Consider the following 26,745-nt stretch of genomic DNA (forward strand, 5'->3'; position numbering starts at 1 on the left):
CTATGATGTTGCATTTCAAAAGTTTAGATTGCAAGTTGGGTTATGAAGACAATTCTATTCATATTTTTTTACAAACACCTTAAATTCATTACATACATTTTCAGGAAAGAAGTAGAATGGATGTTGCAGTTATACTGGTGCACTACAAAGATGGCACTACAAAGATGGTACGCTGCACATTAATATTTACTACCAAGAGTGTATAGCAAGGAGAATGCCATTTATGCTTAACAACAGAAACTTAGGATTTGCATCCTTCCATTCTGCTGCCACAAAATACCCATTCTCCATTTGCTTATAATTGCCGTGCATGGCTTTATGCATAATGAACTTGATGAGTATCTGACGCCTCCAGACCTATCAGCACATAAGGTTCTAGAGAATTAGAGGCTCTGATGCAACAGGTGATGCTCTGGGGGGCAAACCTGAATACGTTTTCAAAGTAAATATCACAATTGTTTCCTGTTAAGTTCCTGGCTGGGTCAGTCAAAATGTACCATACCAGACCAATTTCCATTTTTTCCTTCGACTTGCCATTGCAGCCTTTAAAGTCACAGATGTACCCATTGTGAACAACTGCTAAGATCCAAATGTTTATGCCATAATTTGGCTTACCTAAAATATAAGTGTAAATGACAAGTGATCATGGAATGTCTATAAGACCTTAGTCTACTGCTAGCTCATGAAGCAGGTTGTACTGAATCCTGAACTTGTGAAGAACACATCATGACTTAGTGAGACACTCCGTACAATTATTGTCTTAGTGACAGTTTTGCTGGATTTTCTTAAAATGGTCAGTCATTTATTTAACATTTGTTTACTGGGAAAATCTGAATGGGACAGAGCCCAATTTCAGTAGAGGCCCATGGAGAAATGTTCCAGACGCATGTCTTTCGAATGTGGGTAGAAACCAGAACACCCAGAGGAAACCCATGCAAATGCAGGGAGGACATGCAGACTCCACACAGAAGGCACCCCAGCCAAGAATTGAACTGGAGAACTTCCTGTGGTGTGACAATGCTAACTGCTGCACCACTGCACCGTCCACTGTTCTTAATTGTAGGGAAACATCCTTAGATGCAGTTCCCTCCCCTTACTTGCTGTACCTCTGTAATGTAACTACTGATATGTACATAAGGGCACCCATATATGCATGGATGTGAACAGCAGTAATAGGAGTCCATCAGAAATCCTTGTGCCCTGCCCTGGTGAAGTGCAGCATACTGTCTGTTTTCATTTGATATCAAGTATGTATTTCACTTCCGAGTAAATAAAATTCAGAGTCCATCTTGGTTTATTCCTGGATCCCTGACTGTGACTAGTGTAATTTTCCTCTCAAACTCATTGATGAATGTGTATTGAGTGTTGACCTCAAACATCAGAAACCTTATTCATTCATCCATTTATTTTCATTTGCTGACTATGGAAATCTGACTGGGTGTAGATCCCCTTTTCAGTGGAGGCCTGGGGAGAACAGCTCCATTGTTACATATAATACAAGATGCAATGGAAATTGACATCGGTAAATAAAATGTTACTCACATGTTCGAAATACAGAACCAGAAAATGATAGCAGCAAATATCATCAAGCACAGTCCATGTGTGTTTACCTATTTTTTTATACTTACTGTCAGTACTTACATGAGTATATCATGACTATCAGCTGGTGTGAATGAATGACATCATTTGGTTGCTGAAGTACCCTATTATCTGTACCATTGCTGTTATACAGTATTGCTTTGGGATGATAAGGATGGCATAAATAGGACTGTATGAATGACTATTGTGATCCAGTATTTGGCCTCCTTGTTCTGTGTCAACATCATTGTGTTTAAGCATCTGCCTAGATCCAGTGGTGACAATATCCTGTCCACAACGTCAATGTGATGTAATTTTGTTGTGTCAAAATCAGTGTGACTGTTTAACTAAATGCTTAATCCATTGGCTGGTCTGCAAATATGATGACTGATAGTGTGATCTGCTGCAGTTCCAGTGACAGGTCATGTCTGATGTCAGTCTTAGCTTAACTCTCTAAGCAACTTTTGCTTTGTAACACTGTGTGTCCCTTACTTCTGACAGATGCCCTCACAAGAAGCAGTTCCAGTGGGGAGTTACCTTTGACAGTCAGCCTTGCACTCATTCTGTTACATACCTGTCCAAAAAGGAAGGTCATCATCTGCATTGTACTCCTCATCACTGCAGTCAGGTCTACTGTGAGTCTGCAGTTCTGTATCCAACAATGAATCAGTGCCACTGAAGCCATCGCTATCAGTATCTGTATAAAGAACATAGTTGTTAGATTTGGTTCTTGCATCCTCTGATACCTTGATTTACACTGCTGAGTATGTTTTACAGCAAAATTACACAATTGCAAATGTAAGACATAAGGGCAGACAAAGAGAAGCACTATTACCTATGCTCAGGCTGTGGTCACTTGCATAGCAGCATCATTTATCAGGTCTAGGCACTGAACCACTGCTTTGCAGCTGTTGATGGCATAACTCAAAACTCGTCCTTTAAGCAGGCTTAGTAGCCCTTGCCTGTGGCAGACTTGACATGCATAGACTGGACGTGTATGGCAGAACAAAGGGGCTGTAACACAGCCCTGGAATTTGTGCAACACATTCTTCTGCCCCTGCATGACATATATGTATGTGTATATCTTTACTACTCACTCACTGTCTGTCTTTCTCTCTCTTTCTCTGTTTGTCTGCTTTATCTGTCTGTTTATTTTGATGCTTAAAACCTAACCACTAAGTAAAGTAAAATGATAACCACTGCAAAACTACAGCAATCAAATATCATAAACATAATAAATAATTAAATTAAATTGCAAAAGGTAAAACTGTCTCTCTGTGTGGTTGTAGGCGCAGTCTTCTAAAAAGATGGTTCTTGAAGGATTGCCTGAAAATTTTCAGTTTTGTACTGGGGCAACACAGGCAAAAGATAATTTACCCAAAGAGTCAATCCTAGCCTGGAAACAGTTAATTGCCCAAACCTGATTAGCATAGATTGCCTGCCAAGACATAGGGATACTATGAGTTGTTTTAAATAAATGGAACCCATATTATGTAGGGCACAGGATGCAAGAACAAGTATCTTCATTATTAATCTGCCTGTAACCACCCGTCAGAACAGGTCAGAGAGTAGGACTGTAATAAAATAGGAGCAAGATGGTTCTGCCATCCTATTTGTTGTAGCCTGGCCAGCTCAGTATCCATCAGCTCAACCTAAAGTGCACTGCAGTAATTAGTTTGGGAAAATACCAGTCCATGAATCACCATTACTTTATCCACAGCTGGAATGAATGTCCAGATTTGGAGTGCATTTTTATGATGGAAGTAGGATGACCTGACAACAATCGAGACAGGATTCTTTATTATTAGTCATCGGTATAGAATCCCTTTATGAACATGACTGTAAGATGCAAGCTCCAGTCTAGTCCTCCTGTAAGTAATAAAAGGGAAAGGAAGATGAGATGGATGGGTAGTCCTGCCCTTCTTGTCTGAGATAAGTCTATGGTAACTCTGTCATCGTCTGAAGAACTGAAAACAAGTTAGTCTTCCAAGTCAGTACAATCTGGCACTGGCTGCTTAGAAAAGGAGATGGTTAACTGTATATCATCAGAGTGACACTGGTAGTGTAACTTCTAGCCGGCATGACTTTCTTAAGTGGAAGCAAATCGTGATCAGAAGAGATGCGAACATTAAATACTGAAGCAGCTTGCACAGCAATGAGCAACTAAGCAACTAGAAGAATTAATTCCAGGAACTACATGCTGAGTGTGATCTGAGAGGTAAGAGGCAAAGCCAGTCATGTATGGTGCCAGTAAGACCACAATATGTCTTAAGGTGCCCTTTGTCACGGTACCATAATCAACAACACAAGAAGCCACTGAAAGAGCAACAAGGACTAAGAGTAAACACAACTGTTAATCTGTCATCATGAAGACATCACTAATGATCCTGGCAGTGGCCTTCTCACTGCTGTGCTTGGATCTAAAGCCAGACTAACAAGTATCCAGTAAGTCATGAGATGTTAAAAGGAAAAACATCTAAGCATATGCCACCTTCTCAACTACCCAATCTCTAAATGAATGGTTGGAGGTAGCACAGTAATTCTTGGGCCTGATGAGATCCAAAGATATAGGTTCATAGGAGGTTACTAGGCTAGTGGCCCTAGAGTACTTATAAGCCTGGCCATGTTGATCCTGAGTTGCCTCAATTGTCTTTGGTTAGATGGATGCAATTTGCAGAGTGCGTCCGTGATAAACACCGACTACCCCTATCCATGAGGGACACAGGTGCCAACCTACGGTGAATTTGTGGTCTCCTATCCATGGTTGCACTTTTTATAGCATCAGTGAGGAGCTCTGCTTCACGTGAATTGGAAATTTTATTCCAGAGTAGCTGGCATCTCTGGGAGATATATCTGTCTCTCTAGCAGGTCCTGTTAATGTCACAAGCTAGGTTAAGATCCCTAGAGCAAGTGACAATTGTGCCACTTGAGTTGGGGATGTGCAGTATATCCATCAGGGCAGGGTCAGAGACTGCCCTGTATGTCAGGCACATGCCTATACAACACAGCATACAGTGAGAGGGCTTTCAGTCTATCCGTGTAAGTCATGGTTCAGAGGCCCTGTATTTTCTTGCTGAGAAACCTCTGTGTTCTTTCTAGCTGCTGCATGCCTGGTGTCATTCCTGCATAAGGGAGCATTGTACTCTATTAATTGCCTGATGAGAGTCAAGTACAGTGGAGTTATAACATCTTTAGATCTAGATGCAGTCCCCTTACTTATGAGATGCACAAAGTAGAAGGCTTTCCTTACTACTGTGGAAACTTGGTGGTCAAAGTTCAGATTGCCATATACCCATTTTCCCAGATCTCACACCACTGGGTTTGAACCTAGCAGGGTGCTGTCAATATTATAATTAGCAGGGAAGTCTGCTTTGCCAAAGGGGATAATAATGCACTTTTTTGCATTTAGTTTTAGGCTGTGGCTTTGGCACTAGTTATTTGTCTGTGTTATCCCCTCCTGTAATATGTTAACATCACTGGTGGACTCAATGATTGCACCCAGTTTACAGTCATCAGCAAACTTGGTAAGCCAAAGGCCATCTGCTTTAACCTGGACTTCAGAGAAATAGATTCCAAACAGTAAAGGGCCCAGGACAGATCCTTGTGGTACGCCACTGGTGATGGGTCTACTGGTAGAGGTGGAGTCATCAACTTTGACAGTATCTGTTCTGTTTGTGAGCTAATTGGTTACCCATCTAGTGACATAAGGGTTAATCCACACCTGGGAGAGTTTCTCAATGGTACCTGAGTGGGAATTGTGTCAAAAGCCTTGGCTAGGTCAAGACAGGCTGTATGCACTGTCTTACCTTCATCCGGGGCTTTGGTGAATTTCTCAAAGAAGTCTACTAGGTTTAATAAGCATGATCTACCCTTAACAAAGCCAAACTGTATTGGTTCTAGAATCTGAAGGTCACCTATGTCCTTGTTGATAAGGTCCATGATGATTCTTTCCATGGCCTTGCAGATGAAGCTGGCTAGACTTATGGATCTATAGTTCCCAGGGTCAGTTGATGGCCTCTCCTTTGTGCAAGGGGATTATTGTTGCTGTTCTCCACTCTGCTAGAACAAAGCCAGTTCTCAGGCTATGGTTAAAGAGAATGCCAAGTGGGTTCACTAGGTCCTGTTTTAGATTGCTGTATAAGCAACCCGGGATGTTATCTGGTCCAACTGAGGCCATGTTGTTGGCCTTGGAGACCACAGATATGACCTGATCTCTAGAAATACTAGACAGAGACTGGTGTCAGGTATGCTTTGAGGTATGGCTGATGAGGACAAGGGGGTGAAGTTTGCACCAAATCTGTCAGCTAGCAGGTTGGCAATTTCAACCGGTATAGTATGGGTGGTAACAGCTACTACCAGTTTGGCCCATAACTGGGCATTCCGTTTTAAAATTCAGACATAGTTAAAGAATGCCTTATGATTATCCTTAGCTAAGGATGCTATTTTACCTTCATAATTAGCTTTAGAGGACTTTACAAGATTTCTGATTTGCTTGTTCAAGCTATGAAAGAATTCATCCTCTGCTGAGTCAGCTCCCTCTTGTTCTTAGACATCATTTTCTTCCTTTTGTTATATAATATGTTTATACTTGAAGTTCACCAGGGTGGCTTGTTTTTTTGGGAGGACCTGGTTTTAATCTGGTCAGGCACAGCTGAGTCTATACAGTTGCTTAAGTGTTTATAGAGGGCATTTGTGTACACCTCCACATAAGTGTCATTGTTGTCTATATTTGCTGGGAGTATAAAACCTTTTATACCATCGTTTACTATTTACTTTGTAAATTATTTTTTAGTTTTTTTGCTCCTGTGGTGGTAACAGGTTCAGTAGTTACTTCGAATGAGACTGATTTGTGGTCCGACCTTATCAGGGAGGGCATTGTACAGGGGTGTGCAGTGACCCCCCCCCATATTGGTGACTACTGTGTTTAGGACATTTGAGACCCTTGTGGGGGTGCAGACTATCTGTTCCAAAACATTTGTATTGACAAACTCCAGGAACCTCTGGGTGAGCATGTTCGTGCTTGTGTATGCCACTCATTCGATGGAAGGATAATTGAAATCTCCCATGACTAAGGTATTCGGCTGTATGGCGAGTGACTCCAGTAAGTCTAGGTAGGCAGTTGACCTATAGCTAGCAATGATGTGGTAGGATATTTTGCCTGTAGGTAATTGGACATAAAGTAGTTTGAGACAGTTGTACTGTTTGACCAGTCTTGAGGTGTACTTGGCTTTAATGAAGATTGATACACCTCCACCTTTGGTTTTTTCATGCTCATTTTGAGGTTTGAATGTGTGGATGGCATTGTAGCCTTGCATGGCCAGGGTGCTCTCCACGACTTTGAACCAGATCTCAGTGACTGCACAGACATCAGCATCTTCCAAGGTGAGAATTTCTTCCAGGGAGTGCAGTTTCATGTTTAGACTCAGAGTATTAAGCAGCAGAACCTTGAGTTTGTCTCAAGTGGATTTTGTTACAATGGAAATTTTGTTGTTTTGACACTTCCTAAAAAAGGCTCTATGGGGGAGGCAAGCGCCTTTGCCAGTATCCAAATGCCCAGAAGAGACAAGTGAAGACCATCTGTGGCAAAGCAGTGTGGCCTATCAACCATGTCTTCCTATGCTGACAAACAGTGGATCCCCCTGGAATGACAAAACGAGCTAAGCCAATTGTTGAAGTCAGTCATTTTTTGGTTATATTGTGGCATTATCCTGGGTGACGGTAGAATGCTGCTTAGGGCTAGAGTCATACCTGCCTGGGACACATAATCTGAGACTTCAGTCATATCTCTCTTCATATTGTCCAGAGAGGTATGTCTCAAGTCATTCCCCCCAACATGGACTATAACAGAGTCATAACAGTTCTTGTTGTTGAGTGACTTGAGTGCAGGTGTGATTTGATGGATCCTGGGACCTGATAGGCAGCTGACTGTGGCCTTCTCCTTGTCTAGATTGGTGAGGCGGATATCTATTTGTCTCACTATAGCATCACCTATGACCAATACATTAGGTTTTGAGGTGTTTTGTCTTAGGGGCTTATTTGTTGAGACACTGGTGTATGTGTTATTATGTATAGTGATTTCTGTTTGCATAGCAGTGTGTGCAAGTGGTTTACATTTTGGAGGTCTCTGATTTTTTTGGTGGGCTTCTAGCAAGTACCCCCAAATACATTGGTTTATGTGTGGTGACCTCATTTTGTGTGAGAAGTGAAGTTTATGTGCTGACAACCTGTTTGATGTCCGATTTGTTGTTACGTGAGAGAATTGATTCCAATGTCATTGTGTATTTACATCTCTCACATAGGGTATTTGTTTGTTTTAGGAGTAAGTGGTTGTCAGTATACATTAGGCAATTACTACATTGCCTCAGGATGCTCATGCCAGTCAGGCTGGCTGGTGAATGATGGGAAACTGGGTATCCATTATAGCAGGTTTTTACCATATGTACTATTAGGGAAGGGATTGGGCTAGTTTGACCAGTTTTTGCTCTAGGACTAACAAAGGTGCATGTTCTACTGAAGGATATGGATGATACGTGTGGCAGCACTGCTCAGTGTGCCTAATGCAGTACGGAAGCTTGGGAGGGTTCCACTGACAGATGTTTAGGGAAATATTGAGTTTCAAGGTGTTTGCATCTATACAAGCACCCTTAAACCCCATTGTATGGTGCACTACAACGCACAAATGCGAGGCTTAAATACAGGTGAAATTAAGACACTTTTAAGCTAATCTACCAATAGGAAAGCACACATTGAGCCTTCCTGCAGCAATCCCCAGCTCAGACAAGGCTGGGTCCGCACTGTCCTGCCACAAGGGTGCAGAGGAGCCCTTAATATAAGATGGCTGGTTTAGTGCTCAAGTGTATCAATAACAGGCTAGATTCAGCTGGTCTGAATCTAGTCTATGTTATCTAGGTATCAGAACAGTGCAAATCAAGTGCAGAGAAGTACAAAAAAAATACTTGGAGCCCTTTTGTGTGTTTCCCAGCTCAGAAAGAACAGGTAAACACCTACACCTACTGCCACCAGATGAACAATCCCAGTCCTCCTAATGTAAAAGCACAGAAAAGGAGTGTCTGGAGTGAAATGCTACCACAAACAAACTTAAAGCTATGGATACAGCAGTGCATTGTAAACAGCTCATAGAAGTGTGATTATTCAATAAAAGTACTTCACTTTGAATAAATGAGCCAAGAGCCACTCAACTGTACAGAATTTAAAACAAGATAAGCCCTCCAGCCAATAAAACTACATTCAGAAATCTCAAGTGTTTCCTCAACAATATTTTCTTGAGGATGACAGTAATCAAAGCCTCTCTTAACATAGATGGAAAAATATGCATCCATAAGGAAGACTGAACAGTTTGGAAAATAAATGGATTCAGAGAGTGGAGGCAAGATTTAACCAGCATTATTGGTCCTGAAGCCAGCTCATGGTGAGTTGATTGGAAGGGTAAAGCCACATTCATGACTTCTTTAAAGCTGACATGATTAAACTCAACTCAACAGAATCTAAAAAATTAAAGCACACAATGGAAGCATCAGAACAAAAACAATCTGATTTTTGCATTGTCGTGTGCAAAAACATTACACAACTTCATTACTCTAAAAGGAAGAAAAGACCATACAGTTGATAAGACAAGGCCAGCATATCCACCACTTGAAAGAGCAAAGATAAACTCTCAGATTCAGATGTCCCACTGCTAAAAAGATGCCTTCTTAAGTGAGATTTCTGTTTGATATGCTGAATATATGGGTATCCAAACTAAGTTTGTTTTCTAGTGGGTGATTCCTTCATTATCTATGTCCCAAGTGTCTTCTGAGTCTATGTATCCCATGGATCTCAAAGTCAAAGCAAGGCTAAGGTGGAACAATAAATCCAGAACATGCAGTCAGCAGAATGATAGTGTCCAAAGCCTCACCTAAAATTACAGGTAACAATAAGGGAGTCTGCATCATCAGCACTGCTCCTATGTAGGAACTCATCCATTATACATGACAGAGTGCCACACTCAACCATCAGGCCTTCCCCTAGATACTCCAATGACTTGTTGCTTCTCTCAGCTTGACAGGTTTATGGCCTGTCTGTATTCCTCAACATGAAAGCTGATCATCAAGCTTGGTCCTAAAAGTTTTCTGTACTTGCATACTGACATTTTTGGGGTTAGACATGCAATTGACATTGTGCCAAACTGTCACTCACTTTTGTGAATGACAAAATCCCACAGGTGCCCCAAACTCCTTAGAGGCAGCTGTCCGAGTTGGCTCTCTTTTCTTCACTGAGGAGCTCAAATGGAGCATGCAGCCCCCTGCAACCACGAGCCACTTCCACCCTGAGAGAAGTGAGTGAGCTCAGCCTCCATTCTACTCCTACTCCTACTTCCACTCAGTTTCTCCAGTGTCAGCACCACTAATTGATTTTGGTTCAACTGGGTCATGGGTAGGGTTCTATCCATCTATGCCAAGCAGCTGACTGGGAGTGACAATCACTGTTAGAGTAATTTCTTCAATGGACTGGGTCATACCTCTCAATGTCTAAGAGCAAGAAATTTGGACAGAGACATAAATAATGGGGGGCAGAGGCTGAAAAATAGGGACATTTTTAAAATATTCCTCTGCAAACTTAGAAAGTTGAAAGAATTGCATGTTTTGCATTAACATGAATTTTCAGAAGGGTATGAAATCTGAAACTCAAATGTCTGTCATTATTTTATGACTTCAAGTCCTCAATGATTTGCCACAAAACCACAATTTTATGAGAAATAGACAAAGTAGGAGTCAAAAATCTGGACTTTCTGTGAAAATCTGGGCAGTTGAGAAGTATGGATTGGGTCAATATTAAGAATAACCCTGCCTCTTGGCTAAACCCTGAGGTGAAAGAGATCATTCACACTTTTAAATGCAAATTGGGGAACATCAAGAGAATTTTGCTCCAGCCTAGTAGAATTTTTAACAGTAGAAACCAGTGAAAAAAAGCTATCCACCAGCCAAGGCCACATTTCTTACACCAAATTAGGAAGGCTTCTAAGTAATCCATATATTTTCTGGAAGGAAGGTAAGAATTTACTAGGCATAACAAAGGGTATGCTTGTCTAGATCACATGGCTTTACCAATGTTAGATCGTATCACCTCTGTATGAGTTACAGCTCATTGATTTTCTTAAATTGAGAAATGTAACTCAATTGCAAAATATAAAAACAAAAACCTTTTTTGCAAGGGGAAAGCCACCCTGCATCCTCCATGTGGAAGAGTGCACCCTGCACCTGCTTACTTATATATACCAATTTCGTGGTCACAAAGCAGTGGGGAGAAGTGAGAAAATCTACTCTGCTATATTGCAGGCTCACACAATTTAAGTATATTGCAATTCTGATAAACTGCAGTCGAAGAAAGCAGATAAAATGTTATTAGATCTACCTACACTCATTGGAGTAAAGGATAACCATCTAGGTGGTAGCTGCTGCTCACCCTGAGATATAGAAATTTATCTAGAAAACTGGAACGATGCAGTTCACTTGTAACACACCTTCCACCTCTCCCTCTATATTATTGGATTAGGTTACAAATAAACTTGATATTTTTCCACTTCAGATTATTAATCTTAATTTAAATAGAGGGACAATGGCTGTTAGGTGGAAACTTTATCTAACAAGAGCATGAAAAGGTATAGGGGAGAATTCATAAAGGTTACCATGAGGTGTACACATCAAGGTAACTTTTAATGAATAGACAGCCATACCATGGTGCCTTTGCACAAAGTTGTATAGCACTGTGGTGGTCTGTCTCCATGGCCCTGCTTTATGCTATTGAGGCAGTCTGGAGAAGAGGTGCATCTTAATTAGTCATAGGTTCTCCCCTTGGAACTGCTTCTGGGAAGGTATCTATGCAGCAAGAGATTCATGGAATTGCTTGGCCATGTAGATTAGCATGGTCGCTCCTTGCACCTTGAGGTAATGAACACAGTCAGATGACCATATTTACCAGTCAAAGAAGAGGGAAGTACTGGCTAGGCTAGAAGTAAGGTAGTGTTAGCAGGTGTGAGCATGAGTGTACACAAGGGTCTGGAAAGAATCAGTAACCACCAGGGATAATTCTTTACACTTGTAGTTGAGCAGCAGTTAAACAGTACAGGGATTGAGGATGGTAGGAAGCACTAGCTAGCAGAGAGAACTCTTTATATGTGTACCTGAGTGGCACTTAAACAGTATGGGGATCGGAGGTGGGGGGGGCACTAGCCACGAAGGATAATTTTGCTCAATGTGCCTGAGCATCAAATAAACACAGTGCATTTGGGTGGGATGCTAGCCACCAGGGATACTCAATATGAAATGCCTTAAAGGCACATATATATATATATATATATATATATATATATATATATATATATATATATATATATATATATATATATATATATATATATATATATATATATATACATACACACACACACACACACACACACACACATATATATATATATTATATATATATATATATATATATATATATATATATATATACATACACACACACAAACACACACACACACACACACACACATATATATATATATATATATATATATATATATATATATATATATATGGGTCCCTATCAAATGACAGAAAACTCATTCGATGGAAAATCATTTGGCTGAAAGCAAAACATAGAAAGCTCAAAACACTGAAAACTCGTTTGACTGAAACTGAAAACACTGATGCCCTTTTTCCCATGGTAGTGCGATCCTGGAGTTAATATACATAGTTACATTTTAAACCCTACACATGGATACTTATAACTACAATGAATAACTGTTTGGAAAAAACAATATTTACATAAACTATGTGGGGGGCTACACCCCTCCCTAACTATATATACTAACTCCAGGATCACACTACCATGGGGAAAAGGGCATATAGCATTTTCAGTGTTTTGAGTTTCAGTCAAATGAGTTTTCAGTGTTTTGAGCTTTCTATCTTATGGTGTCAGTGAAATGAGTTTCTATCAAATGAGCTTTCTATCATTTGATAGGGACCCTTATATATATATATATATATATATATATATATATATATATATATATATATATATATATATACACACGCATACACACACACACACACACACACACACACACACACACACACACACGCATATATATATTGTTGTGTCTTTCGGCTTTTCCCGGTTAGGGGTCGCCACAGCGGAACTCCGGTCCGCTAATGATTGGCAGCTGATTTTTACGCGCCGAGTTGCCAGCCCTGATGCACAACCTTCAACGAAGGTACACCCATTCACGCATGTCTCCACGCAGAAGACTCTCTAGCTGAGAATCAAACCGGACAGCATCTTACTGTGAGGCGACAATGCTACTGCAGCACCACCACCGCGGATATATATATATATATATATATATATATATATATATATATATATATATATATATATATATATATATATATATATATATATATATATATATATATATATATATATATATATATATATATATATATATATATATATCTACACACACACACACACACACACACACACACACACACACACACACACACACACACACACACACATATATATACAAAAAAAAAACCCCACTAGACACCAGGATTAAAATATAAATAAGGGAAAAAATTTAGCAGAAGGGGGGTGGTGAAACCTCTGCATTAGCACACTGCACTAGCTGATAAGTTAGTGTTGCAGGCTTTTCCTTAACATATATTGAGTATCTCTGGCATTATGCAATGTCTGCAACATTTTGTGACATACAAAGAGGTACAGAAAGCAGTAAGAATACCTCTCAAATGTCATGGTGCAAACAGAGAAGTTCTACCCTGGCATGCATTGACTAAAGTAGTCAAATGTCAATAGATACATAAGCACAGGATGTGAAGAGTGAAACTTAATGTCTGGTGCTATGGACTGATTGTAATAATCTGTGAATTTCCAGGACTGGGAAAAAAGGAGATATTGTGGACGTTATTATAGAATTATTATATAGTACAGACCATGATGTCATCATCTTTAACCTAAGAGTGAAGTCAGGCACAATAATTAATAAATCATCCTTCACAGACTTAACCAGTGAAAACTCTATTGCAGAAAATGACATACGTATTAAAACAAACTGGGATATTGTCCACGGTGACCCAAATGCATATGTTTAATAATAATATCGGTGAGTTCTGTGTTATTCTTAACTTTTGCATTCATGAACACATATAAATAAAAAATAAAGTTAATGGACTCACAGAATCAGTAAAAATACAACAAAAATGTACTACTTCTCTTTCCAAAATTACCTTATCATTAAAATAACCCTAGATTAAATAAAATACAGAAACTACTTGCTTTCTTATAGTATCTTCCAGATCTATGCATGAGCTTAGGTCTATCTCAAAGGCTAAAAGTAATAATGAGGCATTGTTTAATTTCACCAGAAAACTGAAATGAAAATGTAAATGCAGCTTATCAATAAGCAGTAAATTGATTTCACAGCCACATGATATAAGTGTACTTCCAGAATAATTCTGGCAAATGTCACAGTAAGCAGATATATGTCACTCAGAACACTACAGAGAGAAGAAAAACTTCCTTGTTTAACCACAGATATAATAATTACTGACAAGTTAAAAGCTCAAGTTCCCTGTGTCTGATGACACACCAAGTACCTTCCTATACAGAATCAAGAAAGATCTAAGTATAGTTCATGTTGAAACAAAATGCTAGCATCTGGACATATAACTGGCCTACAGTGACAGTCTATGTAAAGTTATCAGTTCACAAATCGACTTTGTATCACATCAGACCCAAATAATTTTACACCCATCTGTCTGTCCAGTATTCAGTATAAAATCATGATGAGAGCATAACAGAGCTTTTCCAGAATGATGGAGGGAGCCTGCTTCTGTTAGATTTGTATAGTACAAGTTAATTAATCAAATTTTGAATTTTGTGATGCTGTTTGAATAGATGACAGCAGCACCTGCTGTGTCCCTGAATAGGGACAGGTACAAGTGACTTTCCACACCACAGAGGACTTGGATACTTGTAGGATTTTTCCTACTTGAAAAATAGCATACACATGTCATACTATAACTGGGCATAGTAGTTTTGCATTACCTCTCCCTCTCAGTGCATGACTTGTTGAAATTACGTTATACAGTCCAACAGAAGAGCTGCAGTGGCAGCACTCAGTAGACAAGTGGCTGCTTACAGTTTCAGTGTGTAATTACTTTAATCCTGAACTATGAGGCTAATGACAAATACTGAATAGTTGTTACAGAGAATACCTTATTTAGACTTGTAGTGCTTTAGAGAATGCCTTATTTGGACTTGTACTGTATCATCCATTCAGAAATTGGCACCGGAGACCTCTTTATTGAAATATCTGTGTCAGTGTAATGTAACAGCAACATCAAAAAGATTGTAGGTATTCTCCATTAAACACCATTGCTCAAAAAACTTAGTTATAGTATGCTTTTAACCCTCCCTCCCCCCACACACAAAGGACCTAGCATGATAGCACCTCTGCCTAAACCAGTTGGCCCATTTGTTCCATGGTAGCAGGAGGTGAGCATCCCTTGTCTAGGTGATGGTCCTTTAGCCCTTGTGATCCTGCACAAGAATCTTAATCAGCTCATCCTGTCCATGACAAGTGTCAGGTGGTAGGGAGTGGGTCAGCTTGCTTGTCCTGCAGGGCAATCTACCCTGTCACCTGGCACAGCTCCCCCTTCACCTGTGACGACTGTTCTGAGCTTAGCTATATGCTGGTATCCAGCTTGCATCTGCATACTGAAGTCCCCTCAGCTTACTGTGTGACTGCCCTCTGTACTATTGGGTTTATAGACTTGAGCTCCACAGGGAGCAAAATCTAGTGCTTACACTCACCATCATCCATTTGCCAAACCAGAACTCTGCCACCCTCACCCTAGGATTGGCAAACTGACAGTGACTGCTCAATCCTATCCTCTTCTTCCACCCGCTACAGGTACCCAAGCTGCTATTTGTCAGGTGGAGTGTGTTAATCCAGTAGCAGATAAAGGGTTACTATCTGAACATTACTGTAGATAGTCATTGGCATGAAAGTTAGTTATAACAAAGAAAACACCTAAAATAACTTGTGGCCATACAATGCCACAGTGTTCATATGATGTTTTTATCTACATGTATTGCAGCCTGTCTCATAGTTTTAGGTAGTGATAACATTCTGCCAGTACAAATTACACAACCTAAATAATCTGAAGCTGTTCTTTGACTAATGCAAAAATCAAGTTCCAGCTCCACTGGTAATGTTCATCATGTGATGTATTACAGCTCAACTACTAGAAAATCTTTTCCATATGCACCTATATATAGATATATATGGTTTACTATCATAAATTCGAAAATCAGAAAAAATTGTGTCTGCATTTTCGAATTTATACATCGGAAATGAACATTTCCGAATTAACCTAAAGTCGAAAACAGCTGTGTATTGTCGAAAATGTCGCTCGCGACATTTACGGCAATACACACCACTCCCACCCGTCCCGTAACTACCTACCTAAGTATAGTTCATGTTGAAGCCCCCCTGCACCCTCCTGTGGGGGGCTGTGCCCCCCACACCCCCCCACCTTAATATTCCAACTCCGAGATCGCACTACAGTGAGGAAAGGGATGTATTTCCCTAACCGCACTGTACCGCGATCCCCTCACATGAGCGAACGTTAGAATTGTGAATGCACAGTCCATTCGCAATGGTAACGTTCGCTCACATCACCTGCCAAAATATCTGTTGTTCGAATACTTCATAGCCGTGCAAGTGCACGTCGGCATTGTGATGGTAAACCTATATATATATATATATATATATATATATATACACCCAATAGAAGGTGCATAACTCCAGTGTTAAAATAATATGAGTGATGTGCATTTAGACTGCATAAAATCTGTTTTTTAGACTAAAATATTGCACTTTTATTTATTTATTGACATTTGTTGACCGGTAAAGTCCACTGGGTCATAAACCCATTTTCAGTGGAGGCCCGGGGAGAAAAGCTCCACAGTGAGCACAATAACAACACCAGATGACAGAAATTAGGTAGTTATACAATTTTAGAAAATAAAGAATTTAAAAAGAATTTAAACTATATAAAAAATATAGACAACAAATTATCACAGCACAGCAAACTCTTTTTCAAATCCTGTAGCACCTCCTATTTAACACAGAGGTGAAGGTTAACACATTTTGTAGAAAAAAGAAATTATATTTAATTAAATTGTATTTAATTCAATTAAGCACATTGCCTTAAAAACTGAGGTTACACTAGTGCCAACTCACTACATATATATATATATATATATATATATATATATATATATATATATATATATATATATATATATATATATATATGTGTGTGTGTGTATATATATATATATATATATATATATATATATATATATATTTATTTTATTTATTTTTTACCCAGGGAATGAGTTAGGGAGAAATAGTAGGTGGATTGGTTGTTAGTGATTGGTTATAGCTTTGGATAAAGGGAATAGACAGAGATATTTTGGATATGTAAGCATGAGTTCTAACCAAAAAAACATATAAATGGAAAAAGCATAGTAAATAGACTGTTAGCTAAAGAAGAGGTCTTGTGTTACTTGTTACAACTATACAGACATCCTCTTTGCAGTGTATGTCAGCTTACTTATGCACAGTTTGCCCATGAAACTTGCAATGTTACCTCATGTACCAATGCTTTCTGTTCTGGCATAGCAGTTCTGAAATAATTATCTGCAGACTTTAAGATTTGCTTATAACCACTGCTCACCTTATACTTGAAGCTGGGCAGCAGAAAGTGACTCAAAATGTCAGATTCGTAGGAGTGGACCTAGGAAAAAAAAAAACAAGCCCAGAAAAGTTAGATCCTGCAACTAAGTGTTGTGTACTCATTTAATATATACTTTCCCCTACACTAAAATGCAAATCTACCCTTCTCCTCCAAACACAGGTATCATATAAAAAGAAAATTCTGAACATCTGGGAGGGTAAACAGATGCAACCAGAACACAAATTCTAGTAATTAGTAAGTTTATTGTGTAAAACAGATACTACCTCACTGGACTTTAGTAAGAAGCTTGTCACATGCTCATGCTTAGCTGGGGCCAAAATAGGGACACCTGAACTAGGTTAAAAACAATTAAGGGTTATTCAAACATGGTCATTGTTCATTTTGGAATGAATAATTTAAGAGTGTCTCTCATCCTGGATATTCAATGATCTATAATGGGATTATCAAATATCTCTGAAAACATGGGAAAAACACATCTGCTTAGCAGTATCCTCTATTCGCCTTCTGTGCCACTTAAATGTCATGGCAAAATGTCATTTCAGTTTACGTAGTGAGATGCACAACCAGCCAGATAGTTTCACCCACCTCCCTGTGGGATAAAGGTACTAAACAGGATGTTTTTCATCCATGTAGTGCTTTTTTAGACTTCTTCAAATTCCAGTACAAAAAAGCATCACTTCTCTTCCTCAGAGAGTATAAATTCTGAACATTCAAATAATGTCTTTTTTAGATCTCTTCAAACTCCAAGATAAAAAGCAATTAGAAATATGCAGGATGAAACTCAAAAGTTAAAGTAGCTTTGCTAAATGTCTGAAAATTCACTAATGCCTGATTTAGAAGGTTTGCCTTGCTTGGAGGATGTTGATATCTCCATACTTACTGAAAGTTCCAGAAAGCACATTGCAAAATCTAATGAATAGTTAGTTATTTTCATTGTTGAACATCTGATGGGATAACTAATGGTATCTTGACCTTTGCGAAAGAATACTTAAAAGCCAGAAATCCAAAAATTAAAGTAGGACTAGAAATTATTTACACATTACTGGTGTGAGGGGGTATTGAATATAATATTGCAGGAATTTATTGTACATCAACTATGTTCCCTACAGAGCATATAGACTTCTTGACTATATTCCAAGGTGTAAAACTCTGTGAAAATGCCAGATTTTCTGCTCCTCGCCCATGATTCTATTCACTATCGTTAACATAAATCATGACAATACTATCTTTAGATTAAGAGTAAAACAAACTTGCATTTATATATGTCATCCTTCCTAGACATTACCAGTGGAAACAATGCAGTATTACATCTGTTTATCAGAAAAGCCTGACTGGGCATGAAATCCCTTTTCAGCAGAGGCTTAGGGAGAAAATTCCATGCAAAATTACAGCAATTACTTACATTGGCAATAACAAGAACATAGATAGTACAATTCAATGGCAATATGGGAAACATATATGTGTACAAGAGTAGTATACAAATGTGAGTACAAAAATAGTGCAGAACAATCTAATATTATATAAAGAAGCAGATATTAATACACAAATCAGTTTGTTCTTATGTAATACCTTGTCATAGGCAAGTGCTAGATTAGTTATGTAGCTTGTGAGTTGAATAATTTAGGAGGTTCCTGGAACAGAATAACATCAGAACAGTAGTTTGGCTGTAGTCAGGGATTATCAGCTACATGGGAAGGATACATCAGGTAATTAGGAAGTAAGCAAACAGAGATGAATTTTAAGATGTTAATGCAACAGAAACAATCTTATGTTCAGTAGGCCAGCAGGTAGAGGTGGTTTATGAGTGTAGGGTGTAGCTACAGACCCCATAGCATGGTACCTAAAATAGATATGGAATATATAAGGAGGTTAGTTAGATGTAAAGATTAAATTGTAGTTGAGGACAGAGATGTGGGATTATATTTAGATGGATTGGTCTTAAAAATTGGTGGTACAGAGGCAGAACCATAGGTGTGTCCAGATTTGAAAGATTAAGTTAATATTTTGCCTTAAGCAGATAAGAACAGAGTTCCACTTCTTAGAGATACAGTTGGAAATCAATGGGTCTCCTGCTGTGTATTTGGCTTTAGTTATATTAAGTAAAATTGTGTTACCAGAATGCAAGGTTTTGATGGGGGAATAGGTGTATATTGGACTGTTCAGAAATGGATATTGTTCTGGTTTGTAGAGTAGTTTATGGATTACAAGTAATTGGGAGTGCGTGAGCGCTTGAGAGAGTTCAAACCAGTTTAATTGTTTCAGAGCCAGACAATGGTGGGTTCTTTTTGGTAGGTTAGAGGCAAATTTGGCTATTTTGTTATAGCGTTGTTACAGTTTCAGAGATACTGAGGAGGATATATTTGTCAGAATAAGAGAATTGTATAGTACGGTTGATAGGAGGTAGGATGAAGCAGTGCTATTTCTAGTGCTGTCAGTTAGGAATGGTTTTGCTCTGTACAGGCCGTCTAATTTTTGGTATGTTTTCTTTATCACTGTCTCCTCAGTGACTCAAATACGTATGCTCAGAATACTGAAGTGACAGCTGTAATATTATTAACTTGTCCATTAATATTATTAACCTCTGCATTAATAACCACATGCTGTTAACACAAAATATACTGGCTAATTCAACAACAACAACAAAAACTTTTTGGGAATCTCAATAAGATATACAACAAAAATATGCACAGCTTAGCTTTCAAAAATCATCCTAGTTGTAAAAACATTGAGATTAATTAAAGTACAAAAATGAATTACTTTTCTTATAAAATTTTCCAGCTGTAACTGTGTCAGCTTTGACACAAAAATTGAAATAAGCAATCAAGTAGTCACTTAGCCGCAGAATGCAGTGAATGTGCTTGCAGAATAAAATGGTGCAAACTTCACAATAAGCAAAGAAACAACACAGACAATTCCCTTATGTAACTATATCATAACTGCTGCCACAAGTAAAATTAGAATTTCAACTTCCATGAAACTAGATGACATACATAATGGTTTCCTTTGCAAAAATCAATAAAAATTTGACTAAACCCTTATCAGCCAAGTTAAATGAAATGTTGACTTGTGGACTTATCCTGACTTATATCAACAGTCTATAGTGTGTTATTTCTCAACATGGGTTCAGTGACACCCCAGGGTGCTGTAACACCATCCCTAGTGCAGGGCTGGCCTTAGCAATTGTGGGGTTCAATATGGGGTTTGTAGCTACCCCCCCCCACACTCATAAACCACCTCTACCTGCTGGCCTACTGACTATAAGATTAGTTCAACTTTATTCAACTTAGGTATAGGGAATACATATGCAATCACTGTCTATTAAGAGACAATAGATTTATTTCATAGCTTATATTTCAGCATAAAAATATTAAAGCAGAAGTAGACTATCAACTGATTTTTTATGTTAAGTATGCTGCACGTGTCAGTGACTTTGAGAGGTGCTACAGACAATACCAAGCAGATCATATTACTCTGACATACATTCATTTAAAACAAGAAAGCTTGTAATTTCCTGTGACTCATAAATGCCCCAACTCTCACCTCCCATGTCCAGTGTCTTTGGATGCCAGGAAGTATGGAAAAAATGAGTCAGTGGGGATGGAATTAATGACTGTGGAGAAACTTGAGTGGCCAAAAACAGCATGAACATTACATTATCCTTTCTTCCTTCATGAGCTTCCAGTCATCTCCTGCCCTGTCCCTTGCCAACTTATTATATTTCCATAAAATCACAAAAAAACTCTTCAAATTTCAAATTGTAGAAACAATACATGCAGAGGAGGAGGAACGAGATTTTAAAAAGGCAGGATTTGAATGAGCTATTTAATGTTTGACTGACAATGACTGGATAGATTATGAGTGATGTGTAATGTTTGCAACTACAATTATGTCAATATGGTTTGGGTTATGTCAGTGTGGTTTGCATTCATTTATATAAATGTATGATTGTCTATGTCATATATGATAATTTAATAAAAATGTTTCTTGTTTAAAAAAAAACTCTCAAATTTCATTAAATGCCTGATAATGGTAATCTCAGTTCTTCCCACAGAAACAGAATTGCTCACACAGTATCCCAATTATATTTATTTAGAATACTTTATTTTTATGTTTTTTAATTATTTGCTTCTTGCTTTGAAAGCAGTAGCACACTCTGGAAAGAGAGACATTAAGCTCCCCCCCCCCCTGAAATTAGCAGACCATCTTAACGTGCTCTTGCTGATGGTTTATTGGGAGCTAATGTGGAGAAAGTGTGATAATCTTTTGTTGTGAAGAAAAGAAAAAATCCTGTTAATACCTAGTGCAGAAGACATCTTCCTAAAAGAGAAACAAACCTGGCATTGAAGCTTTTTCTATGTGTTGTCCTTTTCCAAACTTTATATTTTGTTTAAGAAGCATTCCAGCTTTGGAGATTTTTCCCATTTGGATTTGCTTGATTAAATGTGAGATGGAAGTTTAAAAGGAAATGTACATTGCATTACAACTGATTTTACCACATTCTGAAATTCATGCCAAGGTTTCTGGCTCTCTCTGCAACCACATCAATCACAGGAAACGTACTTTGAATTAGTGGTACACCCTGGTTGCTCTCATCAAAAGAGTAACTCAGGAATAATGGCCCTTCCAGTGCCTATGTACATTGCTATCTTCCTGAAAATTTAAACAACGTTATTAATCCACACAATTTGTTAATAAAATAAATAGACAGTTACTTAAAATTACTTTACCTACAACAGCTGCACATCACTGAAGCACTCTGTCACCCTCCTTATCCTTTTCTGGCATCCCCATATCTTCCACTTTTCTCCTTTGCTATGTTAGGATACATGTGGGACAGCTGAAACACTAACTCTCTTCTCTTGTAGTTTTTAACATATTCTTAAGCTTACTTTTTTTTTTCCCTTTAGCCCACTGACTCTCTTGTCTTAAATTCTTTTCCTCTGCAATTTCAGTAATAGCTTGCTCTAGTGACAATTAATCTTAGATATCTTCTGGTTTAATTTATATCTCATTCATTTTGTAATTCATAGTTTACTTTCACTACAAACAATATTGTAATAAAACTGCATATTCAAAAATAGACAAAAAACTAAAAAGCTTCCCGCATACAAGCACTATTGCTCTCCTTTGCCTCTATCTCCTACAACATAGGACATTTTAAAGGTACTTGCAGATTGTGTTTTCATTTTTCTTCTTCTTGTATCTTCAGCCGCAAAAAGTTAGTGGTCCAACCTGTTCTGTTCGGCCTTGCTCTGCTCAGACTCAGTCTACTCCCCTACCCTACCTCCATTTCCACCCACCCCTTCTTCCATTTCCTTTATATCTAACCATTCTTTAGCCCACCCCTCTACCTTCTTACTTCCCTCTTTTTCAACCAATCAGATCCTTTTTTTCCCACCCAAACCCCTCCCACCATCCTATACACTGTCAGACACCTACCTCCCACACTAACCAATCCCATTCCCCTCCCCCACATTAAACCATTCAACTACTACACCCTATTCACAAACCATCCTTCACACCTTATTCTACACCTTTAACAATGCTCCTCGATTTTTTTCTTATTCTTTCTATTTTTTTCTCTCTCACTTCACTTCTTATCACACTCAACTTCACCCTCAGCCTAACTCCCCTACATCCTCCCTTACTATAAAAACTGTTAAACACTATTCATATACCATATCACCCTCTCTCTTTTCCTACACTGAACATACTGTCCCTAAAATAAGACTCCCCCCCAATTCCCTTCCTTAGTACAAATACAAACTAAAATCTCTCCCACCTTACCCCATTATATCATTTATACTTTACCTTTTCAACACCCTTAGACTCACAGGCGACATTCATCCCAAACCTGGCCCATTCAACAACTCATCTACTCCCACTTACACAACTCATATACCCCTGCAAAAACACTATCCTACTCTCAAACATCTTTCTATTCAATCAACATACACAGCATTCTTAACAAAATAACTGAATTTCACTATTGGATAGAGCAATACTCTCCTGACATAATCTCTATCTCAGAAACTTGGTTGAAACCTCATAAAACTGACATTCAATTCCTCTCCCCTGGTTACAACATCTTACACTATGACAGAACACACAAAAAGGAGGGGATGTTGCCATTATGTACTCTGACCACCTAACCTTATCCCCCCTTCCTAACACACCCCTCTTTTTCCACTCAGCTGAACTTATTATGGCTAATTGTTAACTAAACAATCACAAAACTCTTAACTGTTGCTGCTATCTATATACCCCCCTGGAGATAACATTCCCTTTCTTGAACAGATTCTTCACTGGATAGATGAGACTATACATAATGAAACTATCATTCCTGGTGATGTCAATATTAATTGGCTTGACCTCATCTCCAGCTCCTCAACCACCTGCATACAGATTTACAGCTTTACCCAGCTTATCTCTTCTCCCACTTTTCTTCACAAACCTACAAACACCAGTTCACGTCTTGACTGGATTCTAGTCTCTCAACCCAACATTTACCACCACCCTGAATCCCTCCCAGACTCAATTAGTGATCATTCTCCTATTTGCATTCAAATATTCCCCCACCTTCATCATTCTCACAAATTTATAGAGCACCATAAACGTACTAACTTCAACCCTGTGATTTTCAATAACTGCCTATCTTCCATTTATTGGTCCTTCTCCTATCACTTCTCTCTTGACAATGCTGGTCTTTAGTTCAACACTATCATTCTAAGCAATCTAAACTTCCTAGTCCCTCCTAGGATTATTAGAGTCAAATCACGTTCTTCCCCCTGGCTGTCTAAATCACCCCTATCCCTCATTCTAAGCAGAGATTCTGCCTGAAAACTCTGGATAAAAACAAAATCATTTACACACTTCCAAAAATATAGGGAACTCCGTAACCTGGCTAAAAACACATCAATCTAGATAAAAAGAACTTCTACCATACACCCCTGACAACTAATCCTACAAATTACAAAAATGCTGGTACACTATCACCCAAATTCTCCACCCTGGTAACCTTCAACACCATATTCTTGCCCAAACACCTCACCCCAAAAAACTGCCTCCATCTTCAATACCTCCTTTATAGAGACCATCAACAAACTCATGCCAACATCCAGCACAAACAATCCCCCTCCTTTTGCCACCCAGAACTTCAAAACTGCTCTTTCTCACTAAAGCACATCCCTATCAGTTATATAAAAAGTTGTCTCCTCAAACTTAAACCTTCCTCCCTTTCTGCTGACAACTTGCCATCTCTTTTCCTAAAAGCTGCTGCTAACTCCATAGCATACCCAGTCTCTATACTAATCAATCACTCTATCTGTGAATCATCTCTCCCCACTTTCTGGAAGAAATTTCACACCATACCTATTCACAAAGGTGGAAACTCAGTAGAACTCTCTATCACCCAGTTGCTATACTCTCTCCCCTCTCCAGTGTGCACATGCAACTCATGTCTTATCTCACTCAGGAAAACCTAATTACCCCTACTCAGCATAGCTTCTGCCCCCACCACAGCACCACCAATGCTCTCCTTTCCTTTACTAACTCCATCTATGTAGCCAGAGACAATAATAAACTGGTCTCCTGCCTCTTTTTAGAGCTCTCAAATGCTTTTGAGACTATCTCCAACTCCATTCTTCTCTCCAAAATTTCCCAGATTAATCTTTTCCCTAATACTTTCTCATGATTTTTAGCTACCTGACTAACAGACAGCAAGCCATCAAATGGATCTCAGCACTTTCTCCCTTCTTCCCTATAAAAATGGGAGTCCCACAGGGCTCAGTTCTTGGATCCCCTTCTTTTTAACATTTTTATTAATCAAATCCACACATCTTGCTCTTAGTCATCCCTCAGACAGTACGCAGATGACTCTGCTATTATCAACATTGCTGACAACTCCTCAGACCTGCTCACCCTAACTCAAACCTCCTTTAACCTCACTGAAACTTGGCTTACTAACAATCAACTCATCCTCAACCCTAAAAAGACAAATCTCCTTCTTTTCCTACCTAAATCTCTTTATCATCTTACATTCTCCTTTATCATCTCCTCATTAAACAACACTCATATCTCATCTGAACCCCACACTAAACTGCTTGGAGTAATTATCAATGACCAACTTAAATTTGACATCCATGTACACTACTATAAAAAGAAAACCAACCAAAAACTTGGCCTACTATATAGGAACAAAAAATTCCTTACCCCAACTCCAGAATCTCTCTCTCACCCAGGTGTATCTCCTTCCTAAACTCTTCTACTCTTCTCAAATCCTTAGTAAATTACAGTCCTCTCTTCTATCCAAACTTGAAGCCACACACAATAAAGTTACCAGACTTGTAGCCTATCTGGCACCAACGTCTCACCACTGTCTTCACTCCATACTCTCAGCTGGTTAGAATTTCCAAACCAAATGTTATATGCACAGCTTCGCATCATCCACACCACCACACTAAATAAACCCACATCCTGCCCTAGCATATCCTCACTTGTCTCCCTCTATAACCCACCTCACTCCCTCAGAAGCTCTGAACAATTTCTCCTACAGATCTACAAGCCAAAAAAAATCCTTAGGACAAAACCTCTACAGTTATCTTCCTGTTCTTTCTTGGAATAAGCTTCCCATGGCCCTCGGACATATTATTAATTTTCATGACTTCAAGACAGCCTTGAGAAATTATCTGTAAAATGCCTGGATTTATTACTGAAATCATCCCATTTGACATCCTTCTCTTTTCTAGTTCAGTTATCATCTACGTCTCTCCTTTCCCTATTAATCTCTTTCTCCTTGATATTTTCCACTTTCACTTCCTCTTATACCTCCTACTCGTATTTTCCCCTCACACTGTGACTCATCATACTAACTTGTACAACTGCCTTTTAGACATATACCTTAATTCTCCTTCTTTTGTAACTTAGCTCTTACCCACTTCCTCTATACTCACCTCCCATTTGAATTACCTCTTTTCCCAAATTTCCCCTTATTTGAACAACTTTGTTCATCTTTGACCTTATATTATATTAACTTTTATTGTGCTTTTATATAGTTTTAGCATAATACTGTACGTAGTATTAATTAGTTGCCTGTTATTTTCTTTTTACTAGTTTTACCTGCACTATGTATAAATTTCTTGTTTAATTTGTATTGTGAAAATTCTATTGTATACTTTGTGTTGTGGAGCTTTTCTCTTCGGGCCTCCGTTGAAAAAGGGCTAAAGCTCAGTTGGACAATCCAATTCAACAAATGTCAAATAAATAAATAAACAAATAAATAAATAATTTTGCTAAACTTGATAAGTGA

The 26,745-nt window shown here is 38.6% G+C and overlaps 1 protein-coding gene across 1 annotated transcript in view; it reads right to left on the reverse strand.

Moving 5' to 3' along the window:
• Positions 1-316: 316 nt before the first annotated feature.
• The window catches only part of LCT (lactase), a 773,291-nt gene continuing 746,862 nt past the window's right edge, over positions 317-26,745 (reverse strand). Inside the window, exons 18-20 of the mRNA XM_044073664.1 lie at positions 17,331-17,477; positions 2,153-2,324; positions 317-615 (exon numbers count right to left, since the gene is read on the reverse strand). Coding sequence (XP_043929599.1) covers positions 317-615; positions 2,153-2,324; positions 17,331-17,477 — 618 coding nt within the window. The remainder of the gene's footprint in view (positions 616-2,152; positions 2,325-17,330; positions 17,478-26,745) is intronic.

The sequence above is a fragment of the Protopterus annectens genome, chromosome 6.part0 (assembly GCF_019279795.1).
Source record: "Protopterus annectens isolate FY-2018-M chromosome 6.part0, PAN1.0, whole genome shotgun sequence".
Lineage (NCBI taxonomy): Eukaryota > Metazoa > Chordata > Ceratodontiformes > Protopteridae > Protopterus > Protopterus annectens.